This window comes from Vitis vinifera, chromosome 2 (genome assembly GCF_030704535.1).
Source record: "Vitis vinifera cultivar Pinot Noir 40024 chromosome 2, ASM3070453v1".
NCBI lineage: Eukaryota > Viridiplantae > Streptophyta > Magnoliopsida > Vitales > Vitaceae > Vitis > Vitis vinifera.
The window spans coordinates 4,214,688-4,233,330 of NC_081806.1; the positions used below are offsets into that span (position 1 = coordinate 4,214,688).

At 33.7% G+C, this 18,643-nt stretch overlaps 2 protein-coding genes, 1 long non-coding RNA gene and 1 pseudogene across 6 annotated transcripts; all 4 read left to right on the plus strand.

Moving 5' to 3' along the window:
• The first annotated feature begins 4,564 nt into the window (after positions 1-4,564).
• On the plus strand, positions 4,565-6,808 carry LOC109124258 (geraniol 8-hydroxylase-like). Its single transcript, XM_019226219.1, has 4 exons — positions 4,565-4,578; positions 4,664-5,117; positions 5,271-5,330; positions 6,093-6,808. The coding sequence occupies exons 1-4, from the start codon at positions 4,565-4,567 to the stop codon at positions 6,636-6,638; spliced, it is 1,074 nt and encodes a 357-aa protein (XP_019081764.1). The 3' UTR covers positions 6,639-6,808.
• Positions 6,809-8,928: 2,120 nt separating this feature from the next.
• Positions 8,929-11,758, plus strand: GFH2 (ripening-related P-450 enzyme-like). 4 transcript variants are annotated; one of them, XM_010659734.3, is made up of 4 exons: positions 8,929-9,180; positions 9,291-9,479; positions 9,817-10,829; positions 10,984-11,758. In XM_010659734.3, the coding sequence occupies exons 3-4, from the start codon at positions 9,936-9,938 to the stop codon at positions 11,587-11,589; spliced, it is 1,500 nt and encodes a 499-aa protein (XP_010658036.1). In that variant the 5' UTR covers positions 8,929-9,180; positions 9,291-9,479; positions 9,817-9,935; the 3' UTR covers positions 11,590-11,758.
• Positions 11,759-12,738: 980 nt separating this feature from the next.
• LOC109121852 (uncharacterized) lies at positions 12,739-13,464 on the plus strand. Its single transcript, XR_002029127.2, has 2 exons — positions 12,739-13,049; positions 13,160-13,464. It is a non-coding gene; the product is annotated as an uncharacterized LOC109121852 (long non-coding RNA).
• A 277-nt stretch (positions 13,465-13,741) lies between these two features.
• LOC100251344 (geraniol 8-hydroxylase-like) lies at positions 13,742-15,676 on the plus strand (annotated as a pseudogene).
• The last annotated feature ends 2,967 nt before the right edge of the window (positions 15,677-18,643 follow it).

An 18,643-nucleotide genomic window follows, 5' to 3' on the forward strand; every position in this document is an offset into this window, starting at 1 on the left:
TTTTAATAAAGTAAAATGTTAGAACCATAATAAGTTTTTATCTTTTTAAAATAAAAATATTAAACATTTTAACTAAAAAGAAAAAAAAAAAGTGAAAACTACATTCAAGTAAGAATTGTAAGCAAAAAGTAAAAAAAAAAGAATTCATGATAATTGATTTTCAATTTCACATGAAAATTTAAAATTAAAAAAAGAAAGAAACAATAAAATAATATGATAAATGTATTTTTATTTAATCTATAATAAGATATATCAAATAAATAAATATTTTATTTAATATAATATATAAAATATTATATTCTAAAACTCTTTGTACATTAATTTTATCTCATTAAGTATTTGTCATATATTATTATTATTATATGTTTAAAGTGCTTCTAAATAATTAAAATTAATAACCATGAAAAAGTGCAAGAGTGAACAAAAATGAAACTTTAAAAAATATTGATTATTTTATAGGTAAAATGAAGAAAAAAAAAAAACATGTCAACCTTAAAAGCAAATGACATCTTTTGGCTTGTCATTTCAAGGTTTAAAAAAAAAAAAAAAAAAAAAACAAATGGGTTAATCTATGTAAGAAGGATAAAGGAATAAATGACAATTGTGAACTTCTAATAGATGCTTGTTTATTAGATCATTTTTTAAAAGTTCTTAAATATTCTATATTTTATAAGTAATGCACCTTTACATAATTTACCCTATAATTTCTTACTCTTCTCAAAGAGGGCCCTAAATCATTTTAATTGTTTATACCGTTAAATAGGTTGATTCAATGAATTTTGCTTTCTTCAAAAAATAAAAAAATAAAAAATCTACAACTAATTTGATTGCCTTTTGAAAAAAAAAATATATTTTGAATTAATATTAAGTTAAACAGTATACATGTTGTATTTGTTTTCATAGATGGTGGTGTGTTAATTAATTAATTTATTTTTTATTTTGTCTTGCATACTGTACTTATTAGAGGAGAACTCTGGACCTCAAAGTTGAGGAGATGACATAAAAAGGTAAAGACAACTTTTTGTAAAGAGACCAAACTTTTTGTAGAAAATGAAATATTAAAATCAAAATTTTAAAACACCGGTGGGTAAAGAGTCCCTTTTTGACTAGACAAAGTCTTCCTAAATATGTCACTTCCAAAGAAAAATAGGTTATAGCACAAGGTTTAAGACTAAAATCTTTGATTGTAAAAAACATTTTAATATCATAAAATCTACTACAATTTAGTCTTAAAATGTACATGGAATTTGATAATTTAGTAGCAACCTTTATAAACATAAATTATATAAAAACAAAGATGAGAGGGCTAACATCATTTTTGAAAATTACAAAATTATAAATATTGAGAAAGAGTCGGATAGTGAGATAGAATCCATAAGGCTATGTTTGGTTGGTAGAAAGTTTGAAAGAAAATACGAAGAAAAATAGAAAGAAAAAAAAAGTAAATAAGAAATAAAAAATAAATTTAATATCAATAAGTTATTTTTATATTCTATCTTAAACTCATTTCACTTATTTAACTTTTTTTATGTAAAGATTAAATAATTTAAAAATATTTAAATTTCTTATTAATTTTTATTATATTTGATTTTCTTTCATATTTTTCATAGTAAAATCAAATATAAGAAAATCATTTTCTTTAATATATTTTTTTCTTAGTACTTTCAAGAACCAAATATAACCACAATTGAAGACATTTTTTTTTTTTTTGTTAAATATAGGAACAATAGAAAACTTATATAAAAATTTAGAACTAATTAACATAATACATGCAAGAAGAATGTAGTGATCCAACATTATTAATAAAACAAATAGACCATGAAAATTTTGTTGGCATAATGTGTAAAAATTACACATATAGTTAAACTACTTTATAAAACCAATATGATAAAAAAAAAAAAAAAAAAAACCCTCATAGATATAGAGACAATAAATTAATTTATTAATTTATTATTCAACCAAAAATTGAAGAAAAAATGGAAACGATTCTAGAACAATTAATATGGAAGTTAGAACTAATTTTAGTGTACTCATGCTTATAAATTTAATAAAATTATACTTTTTATGAACAACTCAAGATGATGTAAATGAACCCGTGATATATTTCCATAAATTAGAACATTTGAAATTATGTAATATGTCTTATATAAAATAATATGAATAAAAATTTAGGAAATATACTATTCTTGATAGAGTAGATAAAATACATGAATATTTAAACAAATATATATTAAAAATACAAGGAGTACCTCTAAGACATAGATTATGGAATGAATTTTTAACCGTTGAATATAAAAACTCTCATTCTATATGATCTAAAATAGCATTTGTAAAAAAAAAAAAATGATTTGAAAAAGAATGCATATAAGAAATAAGATATAAATCAATAACTTTGTAGAGAATTGCATATAAGAAAAAATTTAGATATAAGATGTAGAGAATATAACTTTACAAAAAACCAAGAAAAACAATAAATTTTTTAGAAGAAAGTTAAAAACTTATTACAAAAAAAACAATATTTCCAATAAGATATAAAAAAACATAGAAAGTTTTAAACTAAAAAGAAAAATAAACAAAGAGAGAAAAAGAAAATATAAATGTTATTCGTGTGACCAAGAAGATTAGATAAGACCAAAATATATTGAAATTAAAAAACTACCAACAGAACAAAGTAGAAAATTTTAAGTAAAAAATAACATAATAAAAGAATACCAAATAAATAGTGAGGAAGAACTTATTAGTGAATTAGATTTTGAAAATGGAAATTTAACTACGTAAAATTTAGATGATTATGATAGTGAAACTGAAGATGATGAAATTTATCTGGTTATAGAAAAAAAAAATTAACCTAAGAAAACTCCTTTAATTTTAAAAAACCTTATACAACTTTAACAAAGTGAAATAAACCCTTATACTTTTTGGAAAGATTTAGAGATAATAACAAAGAAGAACGCCCCTATGAAGGAATTAACAAAAATGATTCAAACTCAAAAAAATAGAAGAACTAATAAATCTTGTAGATACAACCATACAAATAAAAGAACAGATTATATGAAAAATAAGTTAAGTCTATTATATTTCTAACAACGATTAAACTAAAAACCTTAGAATTAAAAATAGATGTTATGTTATATATTGGAGTTAGTAAAAATATTTAATTTAAAACCTTAATACCTCAAAAAGACCAATAAACATTAACTTAACCAGAAGAATTAATTCTATAACCAAGAAAAACTAACGATAACTAAGTATATATTGAATATACTAATTATAATTGATAATATAATCTTAGTATTGCCATAAAACCTATCTTGTAACTATAGTAAGTTTATATCATTTTATTTTAGGATTGAATTTTATTCATTCTTTATTTGAAAACATAATGATACAAAATAACCAAGTTAATTTTAATCCTAAACCACAATAATTGTTTATACAAATATAGAAAATACATTGACCAAATCTTATAATTTAATCTCTCATCAAATCAATAAAATGGAAAAACAAGAAGATAGTATAATAAAAAGTTATTTACAACAACTAAATTAAAAAGAAAAAAAAAACACTTTTATCTCATATAGAAAATATGAAAATCATTGGTGAAAACCCTAAAGAATATTAGACTGGAATTAAAACAATTTTTAAAATACCAATCAAAAACCCATATTCGAGAATAAAAACAATAGACATAACATCTAATCTCATTGACACAAAAGAGTTTAAAACCCAAATAGAAGAATTATTACAAAATAATCTCATTAGACAATGTTTTAATTCTCATAAATCATTAGTCTTTTTAGTTAAAAATTATAATGAAGAAAAACAAGTAAAAACTAAGGTAATAATTAATTATAAAATATTAAATAATGATGATGCTTATAAAATACCAAATAAAGACTCTTCAATTAATTTTATTCAAGGTTGTAAATATTTTTTTTAGTTAGATTGTAAAAGTGGATTTTGGTAAATTAAATTAGATAAAGAAAGCAAACCATAAACAATACTTTCATGTCCTTGTGGATTATATGAATAGAATGTGATGTTATTTATACTAAAAATTGTGTCATAAATATTTCAATGAAAATAAAAATTCTAATATAATGTAACGTCTTTTGATATCACCTTTATTTCAAATTAAAAAATTAGTGGTACCCACCTACCATCATGTATATGTAAAACATGAAAAAGAACCATTAATTCTATAACAAAGACCAAAATGGGAAATGACTCATCCTAATGATTTTTTTGAATTTTATAATAGATATAAACCCTTTCAAATATATGAACTTAGACCAATCAAAAATAAATTATTTTATCTTATTAGTAAAACAAAAATCATGTTCATTTGGAAAAATCAACCTTTAGAATTTATAATACTTCCAAAGCTTATTATAACTTTTGAAGAAGAAAACTTTATAACCAAGTTGACCAAAACATTACTAGACCATCTTCTTATTTCAACCATAACATAGGCTTTTGGAAAATCTCAATGATTAAAGTTGTCAGAATATGCAAAATACAATAAAATCATGATAAAAAAGCGATAACAAAGAAAATGTCAATAATGACGACTCTAAAGTAATAACTGCAAATTCAACTATAAATCTAAAGTAGAAGGAAAAGATCTATTATATTCAAATGGTCTTATCAACTTGTTGAACAGAGACTATGTTGAACAGAAAGTGCAAGAGCTTCTTGCGAATGTTGAACAGAGATGCCAAGCTGGTGGTCCTGTAGATATAGGCCGAGAAGCTTTTAGAACTAGTCTCAACTTGTTATCCAACGCCATATTTTCTGTGGATCTTGTTGATCCAATTTCTGAGACTGCACAAGAGTTTAAAGAGTTGGTGCGTGGTGTGATGGAGGAAGCTGGGAAACCCAACTTGGTAGATTATTTTCCAGTGCTCAGACAGATTGATCCACAAGGTATAAGGCGTGGTTTGACAATTTATTTTGGAAGGATGATTGAGATCTTTGATAGAATGATCAAGCGACGGTTACGGTTAAGAAAAATGCAAGGTTCAATAGCTAGCAGTGATGTGTTAGACATTCTTCTCAACATCAGTGAAGATAACAGCAATGAGATTGAAAGAAGTCATATGGAACATTTGTTATTGGTTAGTATCTTCTATATCTATCAAAATTTTCTTTCTTCTTCCTTGCTCCATATTCCGCTATGAATTTGGTTTGGTTTTTAATGATTCAAATAGCAGTTGGCCAAATAAACACTATATTCAGGCCTATTAAGGCACTCAGAGACTATGTTACAGGACTTATTTGTTGCGGGGACTGACACAACTTCGAGCACATTGGAATGGGCAATGGCAGATGTGGGGACCCCTCCCTCCGAGAACATGTGGCACGCATTTTGCAGTGACACGTGACACGCATCTTACAGTGATACATGACACTAATTGTCATCCGAATCACCCTTATCCGGATCTTCCTATAAAGCACACATGACACGCTTTTCCGAACTACCTCAAGGAAGATTAAACGACATTTATAAACGTATCATCCGGACGGCTTACACAATACATCCGGATGATCAACATATGCAATCCGGATACAATGGTCCGAATTATTGACTGAAGTAAGCAAGTCTCACACGTTACCACAACAGCCTGTCATGGCTCACGTTCCGCCACCTGCAGGGTGAGAGGACAGGATGAAGTGACAACAAGTCACTTCCTACGATCATTCCACATGATCACTTCCCACGATCTCTGACAGCCGCATCACCTGCCACGATCCCTGTCAGCCGCCCGTAGGGTGATGATGGTCATGCTGCCATCTAATGTCATCATGACAACATAAAATATCTCCCCACCATTAATGAGAAGAACAGTGCTCCTGAAACTATATATATCAACCTTCACACAAAGAGGAAGGTAAACTGAGTATACCTAATAAAAGGCCAACTGATTTATCTCTCTCCCAAACCATGGCTAACAAAACCATCGGAGGGTGCATCCGGATGCCCTTTTTGCAGGTACAACGACTGAATCAAGAACCTATTTTGGTTGAGGTCGCGCATCCATCCATTTGACAACTACGTGGAACACCAGGAGCGCGAGGTATCAACAGCAGAGCTGCTATACAACCCTGAAAAACTTTTGAAAGCCCGAATGGAACTCCTGCAAACCATCGGCCAAGACAAACAGGTTAAAGAATCAGACATCACTCGACTCCCTTACGTGCAAGCGGTGGTGAAAGAAACCTTCCGATTGCACCCAGCAGTTCCATTTTTACTCCCACGCAGAGTTGAAGAGGACACAGATATACAAGGGTTCACAGTCCCAAAGAACGCACAGGTGCTGGTGAACGCATGGGCTATAGGTCGAGACCCGAACACATGGGAGAACCCCAACTCATTTGTGCCAGAGAGGTTCTTGGGGTTGGACATGGACGTGAAGGGCCAGAATTTTGAGCTGATTCCGTTTGGTGCTGGCAGGAGAATCTGTCCTGGGCTGCCATTGGCAATCCGGATGGTTCACTTGATGCTGGCCTCGCTCATTCACTCCTATGATTGGAAACTTGAAGATGGGGTGACACCGGAAAACATGAACATGGAAGAAAGTTTTGGACTTTCCTTACAGAAGGCTCAGCCCCTGCAAGCTCTACCTGTACGGGTTTGAAGTTGTTGATCTTGTGTGCTGAAGTAATGTCCTGATTCTTTCAGTGCTCTCCTGGGTTTCAGGCTGTGTTGTCATTAACTAGACATGTCAGTCCAGTTCGTGTTAAATAAACAAGTAAATCTTTCAAATTTCCAATCTAAATGGCTATCAAATATGCATGCTTCCATTCATAGCAGCAGAGGTTATCTTTATATTTTTCAATTGAAGTGTCAATCTTCGTTCATAAATGTTTGTTCCTCGTATGGAGAATGCCAATGAAAAAACAAATTCCGTGCTCTCTAAAAAGAAACTCTCCATCTACTCTCATATCTCTTCACTTTCAGAGCTTCTATTATGATCGGTTGGACAGAAGGTTGAACCTTTGGTTTTTTTTTCTTTTTTTCTTTTTTGTTAACAGAGACTTGAGGCTGCCCAAGTGGAGGGAGGAGAGAGAGGCTCTCTAGTAATTTTCAAATCAAATAAAAAATCAATTTTAAATAATTATTTTCAAATCAAAACCAAATATCAAAAAATAAAAACCAAAAAGTGAACCCATGTCAGCCAGGGTTCACAATGAATCTAAGAAATTTTAAAACAAGCAGCATGAAGCTCAAAAATCAACTCAATTACTATCAACATTTATTAAGGTTGAAAAACACACAATTATATTTTTTCGAAATTTCGCTTTATGTTAATAAACTTTAAATCAAATAATGTTTGATGTGTTGAATTCTATTTTTAAACTAAAAAATTAAACCAATTAATAGTAGAATTTGCAGTATTATAAATTATAATTGACTCATTCTCTTATGACATACAAATGGGTCATACTAGACTTCAACCATTCATGGATGGGCTGGTAGGCTCGGGCCACCCTAAGTTAAGCCTCGGTTAGGGCTAAGACATTTGAAAATAAAAATAATATAAAAGTAGGTTTGATGGTTTGTATATCAAATTTTCAATCCATGTCTAGTATTTTTCCCGTATATCAAGTATAATATTTATAATTTTTCATTTTAATCCTCTGGTCTCACTTGGCCCAGCCATGGGTCGGTATTTGGCTTAAAATTTTCAAAATGGAAGTGGAAGTGAATGGAATTTTTTCTGTAAATTTTTAAAATAAAAAATTAAAGTGATAAATATATTTAAAAAATAAAAATAAAATAATATAAATTAAAAGTAAAAAACTTTAGTGCCAATTGGAGTGTAGTGTGTTAACTACAAAAATTATTGAAAAAAACTAAGTTTTGACACAAAATTTTGAAAAAGAAAAAAGAATTTTTTTTTAGAAAATCATTAAAATTTTATATATTTTAATTAAATATAAATAATATCTAAACATATATAACATAATGAATATTTTTAAATTACGGATTAAAATATAAAAAAATAGTAAAAACTAAACTAATCATAACTGAAAAAATTATTAGTCCACGATTTAATATTCGAACTACAGTTGATCCAGTAATATAATAAATTTATAATTTATATATTATTAAAATTAAAAATAATTATAAAATTTTTAAATATATATATAAATAAATTAAAAATGAATAATATTTATTTTTAATATTTTATATTATCAAAATAAATCATGTATAAGTATAAAAGTATTAATATTTTAAATTTTATTAAATGAAATATGTATATTAATATTTAAATGTGAATATATTGAAAAAAAAAAAGAAAAAAAAATTCATTTGTTTAATTTTAAATAAATTTCTAATTTTAAAAATATTATATGGTTTTTATTTAATATTATAAAGTTTTTTAGAAAATAATATTTTTTTTTATTTGCTATATTAGCCATTAAAAAGTGTGTAGCTGAGGGGTACCCATGTCATCTCCTGATCTCCGGTTCAAATCCTTGCAGGTGGGAATTTTTTTTTTTTCTTTGTTCTCTGGCACTGTTCGGCTTGCTCGCGTTAGCAATGAGTGAATGACTAAAATCCATACATTCATCCATCAAAGATAGCAAAGAACCACACAAAGTCTAGCACGTCTCCACTAATAAGTACAGCATGAAAGACAAAAAAAAAGACAATAAATCAACACATCATCTATGGAAACAAATACATGCGTAACGTTTAAGTTACTATCATTCAAAATATTTTTCTTTTTGTTTTTTTTTTTAAAAAGAGTCAAATTAGTAGGAGATGTTTTGCTTTTTTCTGTTTAAAGAAAGGAAAGTCGAGCAATAGTTAGACTTTGGACATGAAACTTTTATACAAAATTCACTGAATCAACCGATTTTACAGTATAGACAATTAAAAATTTAAAAGGATCGATTGAGACGCCCTCTTTTAGACGACAAAAAAGATATTATATGAAGTGCAGGATAGGGGGACTATAATGTCTTCGTGTTGTAGTGGGCATATAGGCGGCTATCTCCAAAGTAGACTAGCAAAAGAAAGTGAGACTTGGTCTTCTTGGGCACAATTTGGTTTTGGAAAGCGAGTCGTTGTTTGGCTTCCTTCATTTTTCTTTTCTTTGATCATTTACTTTGAGTATTGGGTCTTCATCTTGCGGGTTATTAAGCTCGCGCGTCCTTTGGAGGTGACAGGTGAAAGCGTTAGAATGACCTAGTAGGGCTTGGTCCGCCGTTTGGATACCTTTAATTTCCTTCCACTCTATTTTGAAGCTCTTCTGTTGAACATTTAGGGGCATTTTCAGGTTCTTTCCCTCGTGGATTTTTGGGTGATTCTGCTGGAGATGGAGATGAATATGGAGACGGCTCGCCCAGAGTTGGAATGGAGGAGCAAAAGGACTCGGACCTAGGTTCGTTTGCACACCAACCACGGTTTCGTTTTCGTTTGCAAAATATCTCTCTCAAGTGGGCATCGCAAGTGGTAAAAGAAAATGGTATTTCTCTTACAAAATATCACTGTCGTATATTGTTGTTTCTTCTATCACTTGATAAGATGCGATGGAAAATTGACTTGTCTGAACTGATAATATCAGCACTTCTAGCAATTGGCACCGGTCAAAAGTTGATAGATAGTAGGAAAGTAGAATATTCCTTAATTAATTATGGGTATTTCTTTGTTTTGAAAATGAATTGTGCAAAAGATACATAAAAAATGAAAAAAGAATCTTCTTTATTAATTTTATGAAAACATTGATAAGTAACTGATTACTTAAATAACTCCATTTGAAAATAAATTGGGTTTCTCCATTTTTTTTTTCCCGGTTTTAACAGGTGTGTATTCATAGTAACAAAGAAATTCCTGCCCGTTGGTATATAGAGGCTGAGAAATCAAAACGTAAAGGTTGAGAGATACTGCTTGTTGGGAACCAGAGAGAAAGAGGAAGAGAGACATGGAGTTGTTGAGTTGTCTGCTGTGTTTTCTTGCTGCTTGGACTTCAATTTACATCATGTTTTCAGCCAGAAGAGGAAGAAAGCATGCTGCTCACAAACTTCCTCCAGGACCAGTTCCGCTTCCCATAATAGGAAGCCTCTTAAACCTGGGTAACAGACCCCATGAGTCCCTCGCCAATCTTGCAAAAACTTACGGCCCAATTATGACTCTCAAACTTGGCTATGTAACCACAATAGTCATCTCTTCTGCCCCCATGGCCAAAGAAGTCCTCCAAAAGCAGGATCTCTCCTTCTGCAACCGATCCATCCCTGATGCCATCCGAGCCGCAAAACACAACCAACTGTCGATGGCCTGGCTACCTGTTTCAACAACTTGGAGAGCCCTTCGAAGGACATGCAATTCGCACTTATTCACTCCTCAAAAACTAGACTCTAACACCCATCTCCGCCACCAGAAAGTGCAAGAGCTTCTTGCGAATGTTGAACAGAGCTGCCAAGCTGGTGGTCCTGTAGATATAGGCCAAGAAGCTTTTAGAACTAGTCTCAACTTGTTATCCAACACCATATTTTCTGTGGATCTTGTTGATCCAATTTCTGAGACTGCACAAGAGTTTAAAGAGTTGGTGCGTGGTGTGATGGAGGAAGCTGGGAAACCCAACTTGGTAGATTATTTTCCGGTGCTCAGACGGATTGATCCACAAAGTATAAGGCGTCGTTTGACAATTTATTTTGGAAGGATGATTGAGATCTTTGATAGAATGATCAAGCAACGGTTACAGCTAAGAAAAAATCAAGGTTCAATAGCTAGCAGTGATGTGTTAGACGTTCTTCTCAACATCAGTGAAGATAACAGCAGTGAGATTGAAAGAAGTCATATGGAACATTTGTTATTGGTTAGTATCTTCTATCTCCATTTAAAATTTCTTTCTTCTTCCTTGCTTCATATTCCCGCTATGAATTTGGTTTGGTTTTTAATGATTCAAATAGCAGTTGGCCAAATAAACATTATATTCAGGCCTATTAAGACATCCAGAGACTATGTTACAGGACTTATTTGCTGCGGGGACTGACACAACTTCGAGCACATTGGAATGGGCAATGGCAGAGCTGCTACACAACCCTGAAACACTTTTGAAAGCCCGAATGGAACTCCTGCAAACCATCGGCCAAGACAAACAGGTAAAAGAATCAGACATCAGTCGACTCCCATACTTGCAAGCAGTGGTGAAAGAGACCTTCCGATTGCACCCAGCAGTTCCATTTTTACTCCCACGCAGAGTTGAAGGGGACGCAGATATAGATGGGTTCGCAGTCCCAAAGAACGCACAGGTGCTGGTGAACGCATGGGCTATAGGTCGAGACCCGAACACATGGGAGAACCCCAACTCATTTGTGCCAGAGAGGTTCTTGGGGTTGGACATGGACGTGAAGGGCCAGAATTTTGAGCTGATTCCGTTTGGTGCTGGCAGGAGAATCTGTCCTGGGCTGCCATTGGCAATCCGGATGGTTCACTTGATGCTGGCCTCGCTCATTCACTCCTATGATTGGAAACTTGAAGATGGGGTGACACCGGAAAACATGAACATGGAAGAAAGATATGGCATTAGTTTACAAAAGGCTCAGCCCCTGCAAGCTCTACCTGTACGGGTTTGAAGTTGTTGATTTTGTGTGCTGAAGTAATGTGCTGATTCTTGGTGTGCTCTGCTGTGTTATCATTAACTAGAAATGTCAGTCCAGTTCTGTCATAGTGTTAAATAAACTCGGAAGTCTTTCTAATTTCCACTTAAATGGCTATCAAATATGCATGCATCCATGCATAGCAGCATAGGTTATCTTTGTATTTTTCAATTGAAGTGTCAATCAACGTTCATAAATATTTGTTCCAACACAGAGAACGCCCGATGTCAATGAAAGGACAAATGAAATATTTGATCAAAAGAGATGAAATAATTTTTAAATTGCGGATATGATCATTTTATTTTTATTTTTTATTTTTTTTAAAGTAACTTATTTTTTATATAAATATTTTTTATTATTTATAAATTTTCAAACAAAATATTATTTTTACTATAAAATATCAAGACATTTTAGTTAAAATGAGATATAAAAAAAAACGCATCGTTAATTTCAAACTTCGAATTTTTAACACTTTTAATCACATAACCCAAAGCAAATTCCATACTCTCTAACAAAGAAACTCTCTTATCTCGTAACTTTGAGAGCTTCTATTAGGATCGGTTGAACAGAGAGTTAGAGACTTGAGGCTGCCAAGTGGAGGGAGGAGAGAGAGGCTCTTTAGTAATTTTCTAATCAAATAAAAATTCAATTTTATTTTAATTTTAAATGTTTAATTTCAAATAGAAAATATTTTTGTTGAGAAAATAATAAAAATTTTATTATTTTAATTAAAGATAAATAATAACTAAACATATATAACATAATAAATATTTTGAAATTATGAATTAAAGATAGTTGTCGTTTTGCACATGTTTCACTTGAATTCAAGTGAGAATCCATTTCCCGAAAAAATTCTTCTTTCTCTGGCATCCAACGGCTAGCTCGCTTCTATTCTTCCCAAAATATTTTCTTCTTTCTCTGACATATATCATATACTGTTCCCAAAATTTTCTTGCTCTGTACGGCTTGCTCCAACCAAATAAAGTCTAACACGTCTCCAGTAATAAATTCATTCAAAAGATTTCATTATTTTCTCAAAAAGCAATCAAATTAGTCGGAGATGTTTTCCTTTTTTCTGTTTAACAAAGCAAAATCACGTGATAGTTAGACTTTAGACATGAAACTTTGATACAAAATTCATTGAATCAACCGATTTAACAGTAAGGCGATTAAAACGTTTGAGCCGCCCACTTTTGGAAGACAGAAAAAAAAATTATTATATAAGTTTCAGCAATGGGGCTGGGATCGGATGCCCCTCTGCTGGTCTCGGCGGTATCCGGTACTTTATCTTTCTCTATTTTTTTTTTCCTATATAATTTGGTTTTAGAAAGGGAGTTGTTGCTTCCTGCTTTGTGTTATTGTTTGATCATTTACTTTTGCGTATTGGGTCTTCATCTTGCTTGTTATTGAGCACGTCCTTGGGATCGAGGTGACAGGTGAGAACTTTAGAATGAACTCGTCGGGCTTGGTCCGCTATTTGGATACCTTTAATTTCCTTCCACTCTATTCGAATGCTCTTCTGCTGATCATTTAGTGGCATTTTCAGGTTCTTTCCCTCGTAGATTTTTGGGTGATTCTGCTGGAGATGGAGACGGTTCACTCGGAGTTGGAATGGAGGAACAAAAGGACTCGGACCTAGGTTCGTTTGCACACCAACCACGGTTTCGTTTTGGGTTACAATTTACAAAATATCTTTCTCTTTCAAGTGGGAATTGCCAGTGGTAAAAGAAAATGAGTATTGCTTTCTAATGGGTACAATGCAAGGCCTTTTTATCTTCTATCACTCGCGTATATGGTTGTTTCTGTCACTTGAGAAGATGCAATGGAAAATTGACTAGTATGAACTGATAATACCAGCACTAATAGCAATGATCACCGGTCAAGTTAATTAGTAGATAGTAAGAGAGAAAGTAGAATTTTACTTAATTAATGGGTATTTCTTTGTTTTCAAATGATCAGTTGTGCAAAAGATACATAGAAAATGAAAAATGAATCTTCTTAATTAATCTTATGAAAGCATTGATAAACAACTGATTAGTTAAATAACTCAATCCGAATATAAATTGGGTTTCTCTTTTTCTTTTTTTTTCGGGGTTTTAACAGGTATGTGTTCGTAGTAACAAAGAAAATTCTTGCCCGTTGGTATATAGAAGTCAAGAAATCAAAACGTAAAAGTTGAGAGATACTGCTTGTTGGGGACCACAGCGAAAGAGGAAGAGAGATATGGAGTTGTTGAGTTGTCTGCTGTGTTTTCTTGCTGCTTGGACTTCAATTTACATCATGTTTTCAGCCAGAAGAGGAAGCAAACATACTGCTTACAAACTTCCTCCGGGACCAGTTCCGCTTCCCATAATAGGAAACCTCTTAAACCTGGGTAACAGGCCCCATGAGTCCCTCGCCAACCTTGCAAAAACTTACGGCCCAATTATGACTCTCAAACTTGGCTATGTAACCACAATAGTCATCTCTTCTGCCCCCATGGCCAAAGAAGTCCTCCAAAAGCAGGATCTCTCCTTCTGCAACCGATCAATCCCTGATGCCATCCGAGCCGCAAAACACAACCAACTGTCGATGGCCTGGCTACCTGTTTCAACAACTTGGAGAGCCCTTCGAAGGACATGCAATTCGCACTTATTCACTTCTCAAAAACTAGACTCTAACACCCATCTCCGCCACCAGAAAGTGCAAGAGCTTCTTGCGAATGTTGAACAGAGCTGCCAAGCTGGTGGTCCTGTAGATATAGGCCGAGAAGCTTTTAGAACTAGTCTCAACTTGTTATCCAACGCCATATTTTCTGTGGATCTTGTTGATCCAATTTCTGAGACTGCACAAGAGTTTAAAGAGTTGGTGCGTGGTGTGATGGAGGAAGCTGGGAAACCCAACTTGGTAGATTATTTTCCGGTGCTCAGACGGATTGATCCACAAGGTATAAGGCGTCGTTTGACAGTTTATTTTGGAAGGATGATTGAGATCTTTGATAGAATGATCAAGCAACGGTTACAGCTAAGAAAAATTCAAGGTTCAATAGCTAGCAGTGATGTGTTAGACGTTCTTCTCAACATAAGTGAAGATAACAGCAATGAGATTGAAAGAAGTCATATGGAACATTTGTTATTGGTTAGTATCTTCTATCTCCATTTAAAATTTCTTTCTTCTTCCTTGCTTCATATTCCCGCTATGAATTTGGTTTGGTTTTTAATGATTCAAATAGCAGTTGGCCAAATAAACATTATATTCAGGTCTATTAAGGCACCCAGAGATTATGTTACAGGACTTATTTGTTGCGGGGACTGACACAACTTCGAGAACATTGGAATGGGCAATAGCAGAGCTGCTACACAACCCTGAAAAACTTTTGAAATCCCGAATGGAACTCCTGCAAACCATCGGCCAAGACAAACAGGTTAAAGAATCAGACATCACTCGACTCCCTTACGTGCAAGCGGTGGTGAAAGAAACCTTCCGATTGCACCCAGCAGTTCCATTTTTACTCCCACGCAGAGTTGAAGAGGACACAGATATAGAAGGGTTCACAGTCCCAAAGAATGCACAGGTGCTGGTGAACGCATGGGCTATAGGTCGAGACCCGAACACATGGGAGAACCCCAACTCATTTGTGCCAGAGAGGTTCTTGGGGTTGGACATATGGACGTGAAGGGCCAGAATTTTGAGCTGATTCCGTTTGGTGCTGGCAGGAGAATCCGTCCTGGGCTGCCATTGGCAATCCGGATGGTTCACTTGATGCTGGCCTCGCTCATTCACTCCTATGATTGGAAACTTCAGGATGGGGTGACACCGGAGAACATGAACATGGAAGAAAGATATGGCATTAGTTTACAAAAGGCTCAGCCCCTGCAAGCTCTACCTGTACGGGTTTGAAGTTGTTAATCTTGTGTGCTGAAGTAATCTCCTGTTTCTTTGGGTGCTCTGCTGGGTTTTAAGCTGTGTTGTCATAACCTAGACATGTCAGTCCAGTTCTGTCATAGTGTTAAATAAACAAGTAAATCTATCAAATATGCATGCTTCCATGAATAGCAGCAGAGGTTATCTTTACATTTATCAATTGAAGAGTCGATCTTCATTCATAAATATTTGTTCCTCGTATGGAGAATGCGAATGAAAAAAACAAATTCCGTGCTCTCTAATTAGAAGAAATTTTCTACTCTCTTCACTTTCAGAGCTTCTATTAGGATCGGTTGGACAAAGACTCGGCCCACCCCAAGTTAAGCCTCGGTTTGGGGTAAAACAGTCAATTGATATACATAATTACATATGAAAATAAAAATAATATAAAAGTAGTCTTATGATTGTACACTATTTCTGGAATTTTCCCATCTCAAGCATAATATTTATAATTTTTTTATTTTAATCCTTCGGTCTCACTTGGTCCAGCCATGGGTTGGTAGTGGCCTTAAAAAATCAACCCAAGCTCGGCCCTAAAGGATCGAACTGGGCGGGCTCAGATGCGGGCTGGTTTGTGCTTTGACCCGAAAGGCCAGTGGGTTTACAAACGCTTTAGGTAAATGAAAAACAAAAATGATGTCCAGAGAGTAGGAAAATTTGATCATGATTACTCAGATTCTATCATCTCCACGTTGAAAATGTTAAAAAGCACAAGGCATGAGCGTTTAAAACTTTTCAATAATGTAAACTGACCTGCTACCAACCATTAACCTGATTTGAACGGCCATTATTGTTTTCTTCCTCATTTTTCTTTCTCATGTTTATATCATTTCGTTGGTTTTCTAAACAAGTGCATGGCCATGGAGGAATCTGAGCCTCCACCACCATTGCATGCTGGGTCCACAAAATGGAGTCACTCTTGGAAGCAACTGGGTTTCATCGTATTCCTGCCCACACTCTTAATCACTATAAATGTAAATGGCGAGGCATAGAGCAATGCTTACATCCCAATCATTCAGAGACTACTTTCCTCCTTCCCCCCCCCCCCCCCCCCCCCCAACATCTCAAGGCTGCAAGAGCCCTTTTAAATTATGCAACGGCCCTGAACTGCTTGCACAACCACCCACTGTGGGATCCTCCCTAAAAAGTGTCGTGTGGCTCCCTCTCCCTTGGACACGCAGACGGCCACTTGCAACATGTGGCATCTCTCATTCCACCCGGACGGAAATTTTCACTCATTTCACTCGGATATCTCACATCTGGAATTATGTCCGGTCGACGTTCCACCTTCTCCAGGTATCTCACATCCAGAATTCTGTCCGGCCGACGTTCCACCTTCTCCGGATATCTCACGCCGGATGGGAGAGGAGGATGATTTAACTTCCCCGGGCAGACATGTCCGGATCCTTCGGTAACGCTTATCCGGAGAACATTCGTGGCCAACGATTCAGATTCCCCGGATAGCTTGGCTCGTTAGATACTCGTGATTCGCCGGATCCATTTCCACCCACAATCAAAAAGCAAACTCCGACAATACTGACGACCAAGTCTCCTTAACTGTCAATCATCTTTCATGCAAGATACACTCGACAAGATACTCCCAAATCTTCTCAGGTTGTCTGACGCATCCCCGATATTTAGCTCCGGGGTTTGAACCACCAAACCTCCAGGCTTTCCTTGCTTTTCGCTTAGGCTCTCATGGGTGCAAGGCCTACCCATGAGGCCTATTTCTCCGGGACTGAATCAAATGGCTAAGGGGCTGACAGAAGCCATCAAAGTTGGTCGTTGCTTCATCTAGTGCTGCATCAAAGTTGACGATGTGGGCTACAATATTCACTGGGCCTTGAGGCTTCACCTCCCATCTCATCTTTTTATTTTTCCTATCTTTTCTTTTTTTAATGAGTCCACTATTGAGAGAGGAAATAGGGTCTATTTAACAATATCATGATTAATTTTTTACTTTTTTATTTTTAAAAGATTAAAATATATTTTATTTAATATAAGGGGACCGATTGAAAATTACATTTATAATATTTTATTAAAATGAAAGAAAAAATTAGGAAGAAGCAAAATGTCACGAGGAAAAAATTTAAATGTATAAAAATAAAGTATCATTTACATATATAAATTGTTAATTAATTAAATTACTGATTATAGCTATCTGTTCGTGTTCATAAGAACACGGATCAATGTTCGTATTGATAAGAACACGGACCATTGTTTGTGTTCATGAGGAGATGATTTGCCCCGTGTTCATAAAAAGACGGACCATTGCTCTTGTTCATAGGAATACGGACAGTTCGTTTTGAGATTATATCCGCTTCAATAAGTTGCATACGATACCTTAGAAACTTGAGACCTCACGTGGTGTCCACAGGTTCACAAAAGTCAAAATCTTGGAAATCGTAGGCAAGAAGTCGGACGTTACAAGCTTAAGCAATTGGTGTGGGATTTAAAGCCAGTAGTGTTGGCTACCGCAGCATCCTTCTTTGGTATTTTATGTGTTAATTTAGTTTTGGAAAGGAAGTGATTACTTCTCCAAACCGTTTAGCAGTTTTCAAACACCCTTTTGATTATTTTCTTTGCCATTAGCGACTCGGATGATTCACTTGATGTTGGGTTCACTCATTCACTCTTTTGATTGGAAGCTTGAAGATGGAGTCACGCCAGTCGCCAGAGAACATGAAAATGAAAGAAAAGTTTGGCATCACCTTACAGAAGGCTCAGCCACTGTACGCTGCTCCTATTCATGTGTAAAATTGTAGCTCTTGTGCATCGGTGGCCAAGAAGGTAGTCCTATGTGTTTGTTTTTCTTTTGACTTAATTTTAAATAAAATTTATATTTAACTTAATACTAAATAGTAATTAATAGTGCTAAATATTCAATTTTTTTTAATATTTTATTTTTATTAAGTATTAAGCTATTTACTTTTTAGATTTTAAAAACCAATATCTTAATATCTTTATATATTAAAAAAATAATAATTTAATTTAACATATTTCTAAAAGGTTCAAAATAATAAAATTATTATAATAAATAATTTATCATTATCATCCTTGCAAAAAATAATTGATATGTTTATTTTTTATATATAATTAAAACAAATATTAAAACTTAATAATCTTA